Here is a 17662-nt window from a genome sequence, read left to right as displayed (position 1 = left end):
CAGCTACAGGTCTCCTTTGAACTGTGGCCAGATCTCCTTGGCATGACTGCGGCTTCTTCCTCCATTGACTGCGTGAACAGGTCTGCGTTTAGGCTGCTACAGGCAGTGATGAAGGCTTCTAGGACAGCGTATCCCCATGATAATATATGGCTGCCGCTTCACTTCATGACTGCAGCCAACATGCCTGCGGTTCTTAACTGAGGTTATGACAACCTTGACTGCGGCTCCACTGCAGCATCATTCCCTAAACCCTACGTATAAAGAGCAGCATATATATATCTGTGTATGTACAGGAGCTTTCATGGCTGCGTATATGGCATCACGTTGACTGTGTATTGCTGTGCGTTAGAACTAGGGCATCATAGGCCAGCGTACATTCTCATGGTGTCTCTCTCCTGCTCCAAAAACCCAAGATGTGGAGAGGAGGAGATCACCTCAATAATGTGTGTACCAAATGACATCAAATCCTCTTCTATTTATACCAAAAACGTATAGGTTGAATAGACATGACGTTTGGGCTTCTTGAGCCTACATAAGTTGCTAGCCGACTCAACAATTTGTCCATAACATAAATAGATTCATAACTTCATAAATACTCATCGGAATCAAATGATCTTTAGATCAATCCTACACCTCTCGATGAGAGGGATCCAATAAAAATATAAGCTGCCATAAATAGGCTGACCTACATGGAGTTTGGCCCTAGTTGCCAATTTTAACATTTCTTGATATCTCTACTGTGATTTTTCTACTGCTCTTTCATGCTTATGAATAGTTTTCCTATAATTGTATAAAGAAGTAATTATTCTAAGTTATGCCCTAGATAAAAATTCAACAAAGCTTAGGGGAGGCAAGGTGCCTTCCCTACAAACTCTACTAACTTCCAAGGCTGGCAAAGCTCTAGAGAAAGGAAGCTAGCAATGGACACATGTCCTCTATCTTGGGATGGGGGATAAGGGAACTACATAATCCTAAATGTCACTTGGTATATCCACAGCACCTGGAAGGACAACAGTTACTCTAGTCACAAGGCATTGGGTATTGGGAGAACATCATCTCAGTGACTTGTCGATGTATGTGGTGGAATGACAAAATCTAAAGGGCACTTAGTCCCCCAAACATTCAAGATGCAATTAAGGAGGTAATCAACCTAGCAAGCTTGGGCTAAAAGAAGATTGAATTATAATGTCTTGTCTACATGACAATTGAATTATAATATATTTTCTACACGACAATTGAATTATAATAAGCTTATGCCTCTTGTGGTCATCATGCATATAAAAGCAAACCATTTAAAACACCATGCTAGCATGAGAATATTACTTCTAGACTCTAGTGGAGCATTTACTACATCAATTGATGGGTTTTTGGTTCACCCTGAATCATATAAGAAACGAAAGGAACGGTGTTATTTTGGATTTGTCATGTAGGCAAGGATAATTGGTATGAACACTTTGTGTTGCTAGGATATGTTACTCTTGATGAACATTCAAATTGATGTCTCATGAAATAACATGCATGTTCAAACAAAATAAAGTTACGAAAGAAAGTAACATGGAAGTTCTTTGTGGAGAGTGGTAACAAATCTAGGACGACACAAGAGTTGGCCTAATTCTTGATATAATGTCATTTGCATTCATATCACCTCCATCCCCAAATCAAATTTCAATCTGTTTCCCATGTAATTAAATCTATCACTAAGATACCAATATTTCAACCATTCCCATGATTCCCATCTTCGTAGACTTGGCAATCACCCACCTCAATCTTTGTGGGTGGACTAGGCCAAAACATATATTCATCAAATTTACTCTTCCGGATGCATGAACTCTCCACAACCATAAGGAGATTTGTAGCAAACACAATAACAATCTCCGATGAGTAAAAGCTATCCATTCATTTTGCACATTTAATACTTAAGAAAGTTATTATTGAGATTAAAGAAAACCCTTTCCACAAATCATTTAGCTTGAACAAATGTGAAAAACTTACCAATGACTGGAAGATGTAAGGCTAACACATTGGAATATATGTAGCCAACCTAAACAAGTTTTAGGGCCCATGCCACTTTACATTCATGTAATCTGATTATTGTTTGACCATACATGAAAATTTCATATTTCATAATTAAAATAGATATGCTTTGTTCATGCTCTCCTAGTTTGTACTTATGTACACATCCTGAAATTGGCAAGAGGCATGGGGCCACATCTACGTTACCAGATCTGTTAGGCCCATGTGCTGGATCCATGGATACCTGGATCTGATATGGATTCAGATTTGGATCCACTCAGGATTCGTACAGACATTAAATTTATAGGGAGAGAAAACACTAACGTCAGCCTAAGTCAACCATTTTGCGGAAATTCATCCATAAAATTCAAAATTCTACGCATGTGAAGAAAGGTCACATAACTTTGATTAAGTTCAGTAGATTTGGTTAGAATGCAAGTTTGTAATAGTTTGATCCGTTTCACATGTTTTTAGATGGCTCTGAAGGTGATGCTATGAAATGTGCCCTCGAGCTTCCCTCAAATGCTGTCCTTATTGCTGGAATGTGCCCTCAAGCCTCCACGGAATGTGTTGTCTGTCGTGTTATGCTGCAACTGCGCTGTCTGTCCTGCTGGAGTATGCCCTCCGGCATCAATCCACCATCTTGCCTGTCCAATGTCATGCTCCAATGTGCCCTCAGTTCTCATAAATCACCAATGACAGTTGCCATGACGCTATGTTTTAGCCACGATCATTTTAAAAATAGCTTTTAAGTTAACTAAATTGTGAGATAAGTATAAATTATATTATATTTATACAGTAATTTACTTGTATATATATATATATATATATATATATTTTAGATATTATTATTATATAAATAAAATGAATATAAAATTTGCTTATATGGACAGGACCATTATCAGTATTACCATAGACCCATTACAGAACCTGTTTTGGATACTGATGCATCACAGTGACACTACATATCAAACTTTATTTATCATCAGCTCTTTTTGACTTTTTGGACAGTTATGTTTATATAGTTTTGTATGTATGGTCATATATAGATGGACATATGGTCTTCATGTTTATTATTTTGATGTACACAGTATACATATCTGACATATATGATGACTGCCTGTTCCTTCCAGGAATCTCTTTATCAGCATGATATATCAGCATATACAGCATGTAATTTTCTATCTTTTGGATAATGAAAATTGCGATTTTCCCTTGGGGAAAAAAGGATATATGTATAAAATATATATATATAGATATTCATACATATTTTTAAGTTCTAAAAATTATAAAAATATATTTATATTTATTTGTACTTTTCGTTTCCTCCAATATTCGGATCCTGGCTTTTCTAAAACTTAGTGGATCTGTATCCGGATCCACATCCGCATCCTGGTAACTTAGGGCCACATACAGAGGCTCAATCAACAATTATGCCTAGAAATAAATACGTAGGATAAGAAACTATAACACTGGTTATCAATCATTCTTCTCTGTCAAAAAACCAGATGCAAAAAGTCTCTCTCTTTTTATGTGCATAGTGGCATCAAAATATTCATTCAAAGGTTTAATCTTTAGAATTCTTCAACATCATCAATTAATATTGTAAGTCATGGTGATGATTACTCACGTTTGACTTTGTTGTTAAAAAGGTTTCGAAGTGTAACAACTATTATCAACACTAAACTCGATAACAAGGCTGGAAAGCATAAAGAACCTCAAGACAAATAACAGATACATGAGACAGCTCGAGGCTATAATAGAACTGATCATTCCTTCTCATGGTCTAACAATAAGATAGAAATGCTGATCAATAAGAAAGTTCCCCAGATGATACCTGAGACCAAAGAGTAACAGCTGCTAAAAATACGAGTGTATGAATGATTTCATTATGAGGATCTAAGCCCAAGTTTGCAACTACAACTTCTGATTTCTGCAGTGAAAGGGAAAAGAACTTTAAACACAACTCAATTTAAATCAATGAAAACATGTATATAACAACCAAAAGCATATACGGCTACACCCTGGGTTGAAGACAGGTTATTCCAATATATATACAACATTAATTCTTGAAACTCTAGACCTTTGTCTTAAACAAGATATTTATCAACACAAAGTACCTGCCAAAGGAATGGTAATGCTCGAAGAAGTAAAATTGCTGAATCTCCTATGATGGTCACTGCTGCGTGAACAAAGTGGAAGCGGCTGAAGCATGAAACAATGAGAAGATAACATTAAAAATTGATCAGGCTAACTGTGAGTGTTTATAGATAGACAGATAGATAGATATTTGTAAATATACATTATATATGTATATCGATATTATCAGTTTAACAGTTGGAGAAAAGGCTTCTCCATATCTACCAGTTGAAAGAAGAATGAACCAAATCCGACATTGTAAACAGCACAAGCCTCAGATATGCACAGAAATACTTCTGTAAAAAAATAACTTCTAAATCTGAAAACATAGTAGTGTAAGAAATCATTTGCACTAGATATATAACAAGGGAAAATGGCAAACCTTTTATCAATGCTGTAAGCTCGAGATTTTTCAAACTTATCCTGACTCACCACTCCTTTTAAAGGCTTAGGCAGATGAGGAAGCTTAAGTGACGTATGTTGCCTCAAGTCAAGGTATGTCTCAATGAAGTACATGAAGATCATGAAACCTGTAATAATTTTCAACCCGTAAGTATTGGTAATGCTTTGAAATTACAAGGTATGTCTGAAGGAAGTACATGAAGATCATGAAACCTGTCATATTTTTTCCAGCCACAAGTATTGGTAATACTTTGAATATTATCTTTTAGTGCGTACCTATAAAACTTTCCATTGCATGCCTGCTAAGATTTGGAACTAAAATTTTCATTCAACTAATTCCTAGTCTGGATACCCATGGAAATACTGTCTCTATATAGCCACATTTTATAAAGATTTTTATGAACCAATTGCAACAACCAACTTTCAAGCCTAATTTGGCCAAATCCAATTAATGGGCAAACTATGCATTTAAAGTTTTAATTGAAAAGTTCATTAACATAAAAGTTATATGCCCATGACTTACTGTAAAGTATTATAAAATGCCTCTAGTAGTTGCCTTGTAAGTATGCTATTATAGGTCTCATGAATCCACTAGAATAGATAATAATTCTGTAATATTACTTTTGGAAAATGGCCTCAGACACCATTATTTTTCTAAGTTGAATGAGGGTTTTCAATGAGATATTTTGTCCAATGGTTTGTAAATAAATCGATGTAGGTGTTCTTCTTAAATTTGATTTGATTAAACAACATCCATCAATTGGAGCTCATGCAAGTACACTCAGTCCAGCACATATTCTTTAATTTAAAACTCAGAATTTATACCGAGAATTTATACCAGATTGCCTTGACACCGTTTTTACAAACAATTCGGATGCAAATTTAGAAAATTAAATAAATGGATAACACAGGGATCTTACCCAACAATTTGTATGCAAACTGGAAGAGAAATTTCTGAGGCAAAACTTAATTTTTATTTGAGAGCAGATATATGAAATTACAATGCCACAGGAAATAAAACACCTGGAATGAGCTCCTCCTGTTAAGAAATGGCAAGCTGATTGTATGTGCCACTGAAATCGATCAAACCTTTGATTAGGCAGTCTGCTACAGGATTAGGTCAAAAAACTTCAAATCTGGTGCATGTGAAATTGTGAATATGTATCTGTCAGTGGCCTTCTTCAAATCAGAACTCCATCCCTCCTTCATTCATTCGTAGATGTCATTACTGTGCATTTATCTAGCTCGGCCTTATGGAAAACACTGTGCATAGAACTTGGATATACGCCCCTCACTAATTAAAAATTCGGCATCAATCTCTGTGCACAATAGACTATTCCACCAACCTGAGGATGCTGAGCATGGAAATAAGGAGATTCATCCTCCTTCCAGGGCTATGCAGTTCACCTTGAGGTCTGATATCAAGCTTACCTGTGCGTAGATGTTGGTCTCTCTGCCCTCTGGAAAATGTGCAAATCAAATGTAGAAGCTGAACCTCTATACCCTTCAGAATATGCATATTAAACAATGGATTCAGCTCTCCTCCTGGTCATAGGTCAAGCTGCCTTTTTGGTAAACTACTTTCAGCCTCTATCCTTCCTGGACAACACGCAGGACAGTCAGGAATATCATGAGAAAACCTCCACGTCCTGGCATTCCAAATAATTTGATTCCTTAATTTACCCAGAATTACAACACATCCTTCGCACTTGACAAATTTGAGCACAACTGAATCTGGAATACGGCTTCTTCTTACTACTCCAATGCCCTGGAAATGTAGCGAATAATTTGCCCAAATTCTGGAGATAAGCTTGGACTCTTGGTGATAGTAGACCCTGCAATAAACCCAATTTGAACATCTGAAATGATCTTCCCCAAGAGCTAACTAAGGTGCCGCTCAAAGTCTACTGAAATTAGCTATTGAGTTTCACTTGAAGCTCTTGAAACTTGCTTGAGCTTCTCCCTAATGTCAAATAGAAATGATAGGAATAGAATGAATTGCCATCGAGTTCCTCCTCCTTTTATAATACCTAATGGAGCCTCCCTCTAGCTTCTAGATTTTCTCTTTTTCCTTTTTATTTTATTGGTGGGGGCCATTTTCCACATTTTGCCACTATTCCAATAAAATAATAATTTATCTCCGTTCTCCAATATAATATTAATTTGCCACCATTCCATTACAATAATGATTTGCCTTCCTCCAATAAAATATTATTTTGCCGCCATCCCATTAAAATAATAATTTATCCCTTTTGTCACAAAATAATATTTTCCCCTTTTTAATATTATCCAAAAATTTCACCCGGTTAGAAATTCTTCCTGTACTATCTGATTTATTTCTTCCTACTTGTTCAATTACTTAACAAGTTATTTACCATGTAAATACTGAAAATAAATACAAGTACAGTATCAACACATACAGATCATCAATTGAAAGTAAACAAGCACACAAGTGACACCATTGTTTTTGGACTAATGTCCCCGGAAAAACCCAATGCGGGAAAACCGGTGCAGCTATTCAGAGGGTTTTATTATTATGCAGTTTCAGAATACAACTTGGGTGCCAGAAATGGCTCACCCAACAGAGAATGCCCTCAACAGTAGTACCTCTCAGTGGGAGACAGATATTCCAGCTAAATCACCGGATGAACGATCCCACAGCAACGCTGCAGCATTTTTGTTGCTCTCTGTCACCCTGATAGGGACTGCGTCACCCTATCCAGTGCTCCAGCCTCTAGGGTCTGCGTCAGCCTCTCTAGTCTAGCGTCAACCTCTCGGGGCTCTGCATCAACCTCTACAGCCTCTGCGTCTCCCAAGCTGGCCCTCCTCAAGCTCTGCGCACCTCCTGGCTACCCCTACCTCGCCTCTGATTGCCTCTGTGTGGCCTCTAGCTGGCTCTGCATCAACCCTCTCCCGGCTTTTGCGCTGATGCTCCCATAACTATCTTTGCCTCTCTGCTACTGTATTCACTGCCCCTCAGCTGCAACTCTGATCACTCCTTCGATTTCCTCAGCAAGCCCTGCCCTAGAAAATCGAATTCTTGATCAACTTGGTGTGTTCTCCAATTGACCCTCAAGCCTCCTCTTATACTTTTCTCGTTGGTTCATCAACGGCCAAGATTAAATCTCTAATCAATGGCTAAGATTAGATTTGGCTTGATCCATGACTTTTGGACCATTCTAACTCAGTTTTATATTAATTCACATTAATATTTTATTTTTCCTAAGTTTAGACTTAGGAACTCCACTAAAAATATTAATTATTTTAATACCTCCCAAACTGGTTAGATTTTGTCCAAACCATTTCTGGGTCTTGGAGATCTCATTTGCTATAGCCTCTCCACCAATTTTCGTGGCCAGAGCACATCTGATGCTACCTCAAATCAACACTCCCTCTTAGCGAGCACTGTGCTCTAGTAATACTCCTCACTGAGTATCACCCTGATCATCCAGCATCGGTCCCTGTGCTGATGCTAAGCCTCTTTGCCCAACATCCTCTGCACTTCTGCATCATGTACTGCTACCCATGGCCCTAGGACTACCACTGCTGCATCTGTACGACAGCTCCCTCAGCATCCGTGATGCTGCGCATGGCCCTACCACTGCCAATCCTGCATCTGCACTGCATCCCCTCTCATAATGTTGCATCGTGCTGCCTATAGTACTCCACTGCTAATTGCTACACTGCAACTCAGTTACTAAGAAGTAAGTAATTGATCCTCCCAACTCTGACATCTTTGTCAGGCTAGAAACACTCCCGATGTTGAAGCTCCCTCTGTTGTTGACAAGTGCTCCCTCTACTGACCTCTGCGTTGTTGCAACAACTCCATGCATCTCGCACTGCTGCCTCACGCTGTCCCGGGACTCCTACACTGTAGCACCCTTTGTCGCTTCATCCACATCCGTCTCTACTGACATATGTCAATCCTGCTACTCCTCTTCGGGGCTCCCGTAGCAAGGTATAATCCAAGAGGTTGGGTACCTCCAGGATCCTACCCCTCTCGCTTATAGTCCGCATGACTACAGCTCGATGTCTCCCCACCTCTTCTCTCGAGGTGCATGAGCACTCATGGCACAGTCATCAACAGTCTCCACTTCCTTCTTCACCTTAGCTCGCGCAGCCTTGGTCTCAAAAGCCTCTCCCTTGCTCTTCTTCCTAGGACACTGGTTCGCATAGTGACTAGTTCCCCACAATGGAAGCACTTGAAGTTGGAGAGGTCCTTCTTCTTTCTTTTCTCCTGCTTTCCCGCAAATGCGACAACCACATTCTTCTTCCTCCTTCTTGATTCTAACCCCTTTTCCGCTACTCCCCGCCTTGGACCCCCATCTGATCTCTTCTTTACGAAGAGCCGCCCACAATTCCTCCCAATCTGGAAGGCTCGTCCTACCCAGTATGCTCTGAACAAATACGTCTCAATCGTCTGAGGTTGCGTTCAATGTGGTTCTCACCATCAGTTCCTGATCCGATGTGGCCCCTATGGAAGTTAGTTGATCACAGATCTCCTTCAATCCACCGAGGAAGACATTTATCTGCTCTCCCTTCTGCATCTAATATGACCGTAGTTGATTTTCAAGTAACATCCTCCTTAGCACAGAAGTATGCTAGTACAATTTCTTCAGGGCCTCCCACATCTCATTTGTCGTCTACTTCTCGGCAATGTGTGGCACCACATGATCCTTGACACTATCAAGGATGATGCACTTTGCCCTGGCCATTGCCTCCTCGTACTTGTTAGTTTCATCTGGGTCAACAAGGATCACTATCATTTTCAAGGCGAAGTGTTTGATGCGATACGTGTCTAGAATGGACAAGATCCTGACCTTCCAGAATACAAAGTTTGAAGCTCCGTCCAGTTTATCCCATCTAGAAACTCTCGGTTTGACTCCCTCTAAGCCTCAATTTCCCTTCTACAAATCCCTCTGCCAATCCTCAGCAACAACTCCCTCCTCATTAGCCTCGCCCTGTTAGGTACTATTCTGACCACAGTACCCCAACAAGTTCGCTCCGCAACTTACACACAGCCTCCTATGCCCCAGCAGTCTGAAGATTAGAGCCTCAAGACTCTGCGGAATCCCTGCACCGACACAATCTACACCTCCTGGCCACAGCGTCGATCCTTCCTAGTTGAGAAAGATGATCAGGCACTACGTAGGTTAGGTCTGCTCCTCTCTGCCTCAGCGTTGATCCTCCTCCTGGCTCAGACTAATGACGCAAGCTCTCTGCGTCACCCCTTTCTTGTTGTTTTCTGCTAGAAACAGCTTTTGTCACTCGAGACAGTTGTTTCCGTTGTTGCTACTCTGCTCGGCTGATGCCCTCAGTTATCCTATGATCTGCAACCACGATCTAATACCATCTTGGAATTTCTAAGTTTAACCCGTTAGAAATTCTTCTTATATTATCTGATTTATTTCTCCCTACTTGTTCAATTAATTAACAAGTTATTTACCATGTAAATACTGAAAATAAATACAAGTACAGTACCAACACATACAGATCATCAGCTGAAAGTAAACAAGCACACGAGTGACACCGTTGTTTTTCGACTAATGTCCCCGGAAAAACCCAATGCGAGAAAACTAGTGCAGCTATTCAGAAGGTTTTATTATTATGTAGTTTCAGAATACAACTTGGGTGCCAGAAATGGCTCACCCAACAAAGAATGCCCTCGATAGTAGTACCTGTCAGTCGGAGACAGATATTCCAGCTAAATGATCCAGGTAGATATTGGTGGCCACCTGCCAAGTCCACTTGGACCCCCGCCATTGTTTCTTTCAACTTTTCAGTTTCCTTGTAGCACAGTTTACTATTTTTAGCAGTGTTTTGGGTCCTGAACTTCCGGAGCCGTTTTGAGGCCCTAAACGACGTTTTTTGGGAAAACTGGGAGCAACATGGGTCCATGGACCGATGTTGCTCTTCCCAAAGTTGTAGTTCTCGGATAGATCTTTCTAACGAGATTTGTGCGTGTCAAATGAAGATCGTATGCCAAAGTTACGACCCCGTGAAGTTGATGTACCAATTTACCCAAACGAGGCCCAGAGTTTGGTGTTTCATCTTCTAGGGTTAGGTTTTTGGATATTTAGGGTTTTCCATTATTTCTCAACAATAAATAGGCCTTCAAGCCTCATTGTAACACAGTTTAGAGTCATGTAGGCTGTAGCCACCACATCTCTTGTCAAAGATAAGCTACCATCGCCCTAGCTAGTTTATTTCAATTTCTGTTTGTAAGCATATTTCAATATTTTACAGTAATGAAATGAAGTATTATTTCTGTTGCATCTCTATATGTATGGTTATATCTGTAATTTGTTGCGTTCTGTTTATATTCGGATCATTGGTATCAGAGCGGTCTGTTTTTTCTATGTTTTTCTTTGCATGTCCCCAACGAGGTAGGGATATAAGGAGTTAAGGCTTGAATTGGTCGAACCTTTGCAAGACTAGCCTCGCAAATCCCGACGGCCTTCCATAACGGATGAAAGAAAGACGGAGGGGCAAGAGATCCTATCAAAATCTTGCTCGAAGAGACCCTTCAGTGACAAAGGAACGCGATGACGGACAACTTTGCCCAGATCCTTCAGTGGCTACCCAAGGGCGACACATCTACTTCCAACAGCTACTCTGGAAGCACCACACCCTTTAAGGTACAAGTTAACTTTGACATTCCCATATTTGAGGGTCAGATAGATGCAAACGCAATAGATAAATGGTTAAATCTGCTAGAAGGGTAATTTTTTGTTCATGATTTTTCCGACCAGGAAAAGATTACTTTCACTCTTCTCAAAGCCACCCCCCACGTCAAGGACTAGTGGGAAACCTACAACAAGCAAAAGGATGAAAACGGCCTCACTGTTTTCAACCACACCCACTTGGAATTCATTCCGGACTGCCATCAAGGAGCAATACTACCCTGTCAGAAGCTATGAGGATCAATACATAAAGTGGACCACGTTAACGCAGGGAAGGGACCAAGACGTGCTGGAGTTTACCAATATTTTCCATACCCTTCGCACGAAGTTGGGTATCAAGGATTCGGAGTAGCATTTGGTACTCAAATACCGCGACTGCCTGGACAAGTACATCCAGGAAGAAATAGAATTCCTGAACATCTCCTCACTCGGCACGGCATACTGGTATGCCCTTAAGGTCGAGCAAAAGTTTAAACAAAAGAAGTGAGACTTTGGATTTGTGAATCTGAAGCAAGGGAAAGGTGCCCCGAAACCGCAGAACAAAGGAGAAAGCCAAGGCGGGGCGGCCCAAGACAACCCGCCAAAGCTGCAAGCAAAGAACAGCGCCACGAAGCCGAAAAGGGACACAGGAAAGTAGTGTGAGTTCCATAAGAGCTCCACTCACAACACAAGTGAGTGTCGAGCCAAGCAGTTCTTGGTGGTCGAGCTAAGGGTTTCAGAATCAGATGCATGTTCCGACTCTGAGTTAGAACCCGACAAGGGGAATGACTAAAGGGAAGCAGATTATCGATGCAGAGCCCAATGCCACCGTTGCCACCACGAAGATCCAGAAAGAGGAACCCGAAGATCTAGAGGAGGAGGAGCGTCTCTTCCACTCCCAAATGTGGGTAAAGGGCTCCCCACTACAATTCATTGTCAATAGCGGGAGCCAAAAGAACCTCATTTTAGTAGAGGTCTTGAAGCGACAAGGCTTACCGACCACAACACATCCACAACCGTACACCATTGAGTGGCTTCACCAAGGACGGGATCTTCGCGTAAGCCAACAGTGTCACCTTCCATACAACATCAAGCCCTTCACGGATGAGGTATTGTGTGACGTTGCTCCCCTTGATGTTTGTGATGTATTATTAGGACAACCATACTTGTGGAAGCGACATGTTGTATATGAGTCAATGCCTTGCGTTGTTATTGTTTCTTTGGGAAATAAGTTGTACAGGATACAGGAGGTAGCACCGCCTACAACCATCTCTTTAAATATTGCAAAACAATGCAGTAAGCTCATTTCTAAAACTGGGAAATTTGTTTTCCTGATGATATGCCCTCAAAGAAAAAAGAAGACGATGGCCACGACCTCCAGACATAGCCCCTCCGCACGACAACTACAAATGGACAAGGTCGTGGAGGAGTACGAGGACATCTTCACCTCCCCCGCAGGGGTTCCTCTACATTGTCAGGTCAAGCACTCCATCGATCTGACCGCAGGTACGCCGCTGCCCAATGGACCAATCCATTGGCACTCCGTTCTAGAGAACGATGAAATCAAGAGGCAAATTTAGGAGTTGTTGCAAAAAGGTCACATCCGTCCGAGTTCATCACCTTGTGGGAGCCCGATCATGTTGGTACAAAAGAAGGATGGGACTTGGAGACTCTGTATTGACTATCGGGCACTGAACAAGATCACTGTCCGTAATAGGTACCCGATCCCACGGATTGGTGACCTCCTGGACCAACTCAAAAGGGGCAAAATATTTCAGCAAGATCGATTTGAAGTCATGATATCACCAGGTACCAATCGAACCCTCCAATGTGTGGAAGATTGCCTTCAAAGCCAAGGAGGGCCTTTTCGAATGGCTGGTTATGCCTTTCGGATTGACGAATGCTCCTGCAACCTTCATGAGGCTAATGGATGACATCTTGCGGCCATTCACCAACTCATTTGTAGTGGTATACTTGGATGACATCCTAATCTTCAGCCAGAGTTGGGAAGAGCACCTCCACCACATCCGACAGGTTCTCCAAAAACTGCAGCAACACAAGTTATGTGCCAATTTGGAGAAATGCACTTTTGGCATGACCCAGGTTCAGTATCTGGGATACATTATTGATGAACGAGGGGTGCATGTGGATCCAGCCAAGATCCAAGTCATTCGGGATTGGCCATCTCCAACCACTCTGACAGAGCTCCACAACTTTCTAGGTCTTGCCAACTTCTACCGCAGGTTCATGTTGGGATTTTCTCAAATCACTTGGCCCTTGAGTCAAGTCACCAAGGGAGGCACGAAAGCAAAATTCTTTTGGTCTGAATCTCAACAGAAGGCATTCACAGAGTTGAAAGATCACCTCTGCTCAGCGCCAGTGCTCGCATTAACAAACTTGCAACAACCATTTTAGGTTGAGACAGATGCCTCTAACTATGCTATTGGGGCAGTCCTTACTCAACACGGGCATCTAGTGGCATATCACAGTGAGACACTTTCAGACACAGTCCGAAAGTATCCCACTTATGAGAAAGAGATGTATTCCATTGTGCAGGCTTGCCGACAATGGAAGCACTACATTTTGGGGAAGGAAACGATCGTCCACACAGACCACCAACCCCTGCAATTCATACAGACCCAAGGGAAATTGCAGAATGATCACCATCAGAAGTGGTCCACATACCTGCAACAGTTCCATTTGAATATCAAGTATAAGAAGGGCAGCACCAATAATGTTGCAGATTGCCTCAGTCGAACACCGATCATGGCATTAACCATCGTGCTCAACTCTTGTGGGCACGAGACTTCTAATTGGCCACTTCTCTACAAAAGTGATCCAGAATTCGGCCACACATACCAAACACTCTTGGAGGGTCAGCATGTTCCATATTTTCACCTCCAGGATGCCCTATTATGCCACCTGGGTCACCTATGTGTTCCTTGAAGCGAGCGTGCCAAGATGATTTGGGAAGCACACTACAGTTGGCCTGCTGCGCATTTCAGGGTCGAGAAAATGGGGTTAGTACTGCAGAAGTATTTCTATTAGCTGAATCTTCGACAAGATGTCGGGAAGTACATAAGATCATGCACTCCCTGCGCCATTGCCAAACTGACCATCAAGAAGCAAGGCCTCTATACCCTGCTGCCTACCCCTAGTCGACCTTGGGAATCCATCTCCATGGATTACATGTCGGGCCTTCCTTCTACTAAGCATGGAACGACTGTGTTTTTGTGATCATCGACAGGTTCTCGAAGATGGCCATTATGGCAGCCTACAAGAAGAATATCACAACAGAAGCCACTGCTAAACTCTTCTTTGAACGAGTGTGGGTACACTTTGGGATTCCACAATCTATCATCTTAGATCGGGACAGCAGGTTCCTTAGTACATTTTGGTCCAGTCTCTAGTCGATGTTGGACACCAAACTCACTAACTCCACCACCTTCCATCCTCAAACTGATGGCCAGACAGAGGTTGTGAACATGATGATCGTACACATTCTGTGCTTGTACAACTCAAAGCATCCACGCACATGGGATGAGAGCCTCCCCTACGTTCAGCACAGCTACAACCGGGCTCTTCACAGCCCGACTAGCCACAGCCCCTTTTAGGTGGGCTTGGGATTCTAACCACTATGTCTCATTGATGTGGCCATTCCATTTGCAGCTACTCACGCAGATTCGGCTCATGTCCAGTCCGAAACAAATAAGGCAACCAGCTTCATTGAGCACATCCAACATATTCACCAGTAGGTCCACGACATTCTGGAGAAATCAAATGCCAAGTACAAGCAGCGACATGATCAACGTCGGATGCCACACAAGTTTCAGGTGGGCGACAAAGTCTGGTTGCATTTGCAAAAGGAACGCCTTACTGGCGCCTATCGAAAACTAAGACCAGTCTGATATGGTCCTTACACCATTACCAAGGCTGTGGGAGACAATACATTTGAGCTCAGCATTCCCCCATTCCTTGGCTTGCACCCAGTGTTCAATGTGGACCGCCTTCGACCATACTTTCCACCATTACTAGACACATCCAACATTGCAGAACAGCTCACACCCACAGAGTTAAATCCAAATTGCATGGAACAAGCTACAACTAATCGGATCATGGACACACATATCAAGCACACTCGCCAGCAGAATATCCAACTGTATCGAATTGTCAAAGCAGGCCAACTCCTTCACCAAGGCAAGTGGCTCACCAAGGACCAAGTTCAACATAAGTTTCCTCATCTCATGGAGGAACTAAACACAATGGGGACCATTGCTTCCTGGGGGGGGATGATCTAGGTGGATATTGGTGGCCACCTGCCAAGTCCACTTGGACCCCCACCATTGTTTCTTTCAAATTTTCAGTTTCCTTAATTGTAGCACAGTTTACAATTTTTAACAGTGTTTCGAATCCTGAACTTCCAGAGCCGTTTTAAGGCCCTAAACGACGTTTTTTGGGAAAACTAGGAGCAACACCCACTTGGAATTCATTCTGGACTACCATCAAGGAGCAGTGTTACCTTGTCGGAAGCTATGAGGATCAATACATAAAGTGGACCACGTTGCGGCAAGGAAGGGACCAAGACGTGCCGAAGTTTACCAATATTTTCCATACCTTTCGCGCAAAGTTGGGTATCAAGGATTCAGAGCAGCACTTGGTACTCAAATACCGCAGCTGCCTGCACAAGTACATCCAGGAAGAAATAGAATTCCTGAACATCTCCTCGCTCGACACGACATACAGATATGCCGTCAAGGTCGAGCAAAAATTTAAACAGAAGAAGCAAGACTTTGTATCTGTGAACCCGAAGCAAGGGAAAGGTGCCCCCAAACCGCATAACAAAGGACAAAGCCAAGGCAGGGCGGCCCATGACAACCTGCCAAAGCTGCAAGCAAAGAACAGCATCGCGAAGCCGAAAAAGGACACGGGAAAGTGGTGTGAGTTCCATAAGAGCTCCACTCACAACACAAGTGAGTGTTGGGCCAAGCAGTCCCTGGTGGCCGAGCTAAGGGTTTCAGAATCAGATGCATGTTCCGACTCTGAGTCAGAACCCGACAAGGGGAATGACAAAGGGAAGCAGATTATCGATGCGGAGCCCAACGCCGTTGTTTCCACCGCGAAGATCCAGAAAGAGGAAACCGAAGATCCAGAGGAGGAGGAGCGTCTCTTCCACTCCCAGATGTGGGTAAAGGGCTCCCTGCTACAGTTCATTGTCGACAGCGGGAGCCAAAAGAACCTCATTTCAGTAGAGGTCGTGAAGCGGCTAGGCTTACCGACCACAGCACATCCACAATCGTACACCATCGGGTGGCTTCATCAAGCACGAGATCTTCGCGTAAGCCAACAGTGTCGCCTTCCATACAACATCAAGCCCTTCACTAATGAGGTTTTGTGTGTCATTGCTCCCCTTAATGTTTGTGATGTATTATTAGGACAACCATACTTGTGGAAGCAACATGCTGTGTATGAATCAAGGCCCGTGCTGTTATTATTACTATGGGAAATAAGTTGTACAGGATACCAGAGGTAGCACCGCCTACCGCCATCTCTTTGGTTAATGCAAAACAATGCAGTAAGTTGATTTCCAAAACTAGGAAATTGTTTTCCTGATGATATGCCCTCAAAGAAAAAAGAAGACGATGGCCACGACCTCCAGACAGGGCCCCTCCGCACGACAAGTACAGATGAACAAGGTCGTGGAAGAGTACAAGGACATCTTCACCTCCCCCACAGGGGTTCCTCTGCACTATCAGGTCAAGCACTCCATTGACCTAACCCCAGATGTGTCGTTGCCCAATGGACCAATCTATCGGCCCTTCATTCTAGAGAACGATGAAATCAAGAGGCAGATTCAAGAGCTGTTGCAGAAAGGTCACATCTGTCCGAGTTCATCGCCTTGTGGAAGCCCGATCGTGTTGGTACAAAAGAAGGATGGGACTTGGAGACTCTATATTGACTATCGGGCGCTGAACAAGATCATTGTCCATAATAGGTACCCGATCCCACGGATTGATGACCTCCTGGACCAACTAAAGTGGGCAAAATATTTCAGCAAGATCGATTTGAAGTCAGGATATCACCAGGTACCAATCAAACCCTCCGATGTGTGGAAGATTGCCTTCAAAGCCAAGAAGGGCCTTTTCGAATGGTTGGTTATGCCTTTCGGATTGACGAATGCTCCTGCAACCTTCATGAGGCTAATGGATGACATCTTGCGGCCATTCACCAACTCATTTGTAGTGGTATACTTGGATGATATCTTGATCTTCAGCCAGAGTTGGGAAGAGCACCTCCACCACATCCGACAAGTTCTCCAAACACTGCGACAACACAAGTTATGTGCCAATTTGCAGAAATGCACTTTTGGCATGACCCAGGTTCAGTATTTGGGATACATTATTGATGAACGAGGGGTGCATGTGGATCCAAACAAGATCCAAGTCATT

The 17662-nt window shown here is 42.6% G+C and overlaps 1 protein-coding gene across 2 annotated transcripts in view; it reads right to left on the bottom strand.

The window, feature by feature from the left end:
* Positions 1-17662, bottom strand: part of ATSTE24 (Peptidase family M48 family protein) — a 233443-nt gene that overhangs the window by 186307 nt on the left and 29474 nt on the right. For both annotated transcript variants that reach the window (XM_089415853.1, XM_089415852.1), the window contains exons 2-4: positions 4535-4682; positions 4134-4218; positions 3851-3946 (exon numbers count right to left, since the gene is read on the bottom strand). In XM_089415853.1, the coding sequence (XP_089271979.1) occupies positions 3851-3946; positions 4134-4218; positions 4535-4682 (329 nt within the window). The remainder of the gene's footprint in view (positions 1-3850; positions 3947-4133; positions 4219-4534; positions 4683-17662) is intronic.

This window comes from Pinus tabuliformis, chromosome 3_2 (genome assembly GCF_031772625.1).
Source record: "Pinus tabuliformis cultivar Carrire ecotype Pingquan chromosome 3_2, CPIR1, whole genome shotgun sequence".
NCBI classification, from domain to species: domain Eukaryota; kingdom Viridiplantae; phylum Streptophyta; class Pinopsida; order Pinales; family Pinaceae; genus Pinus; species Pinus tabuliformis.
This window is presented reverse-complemented; position numbering and strand designations above follow the sequence as displayed.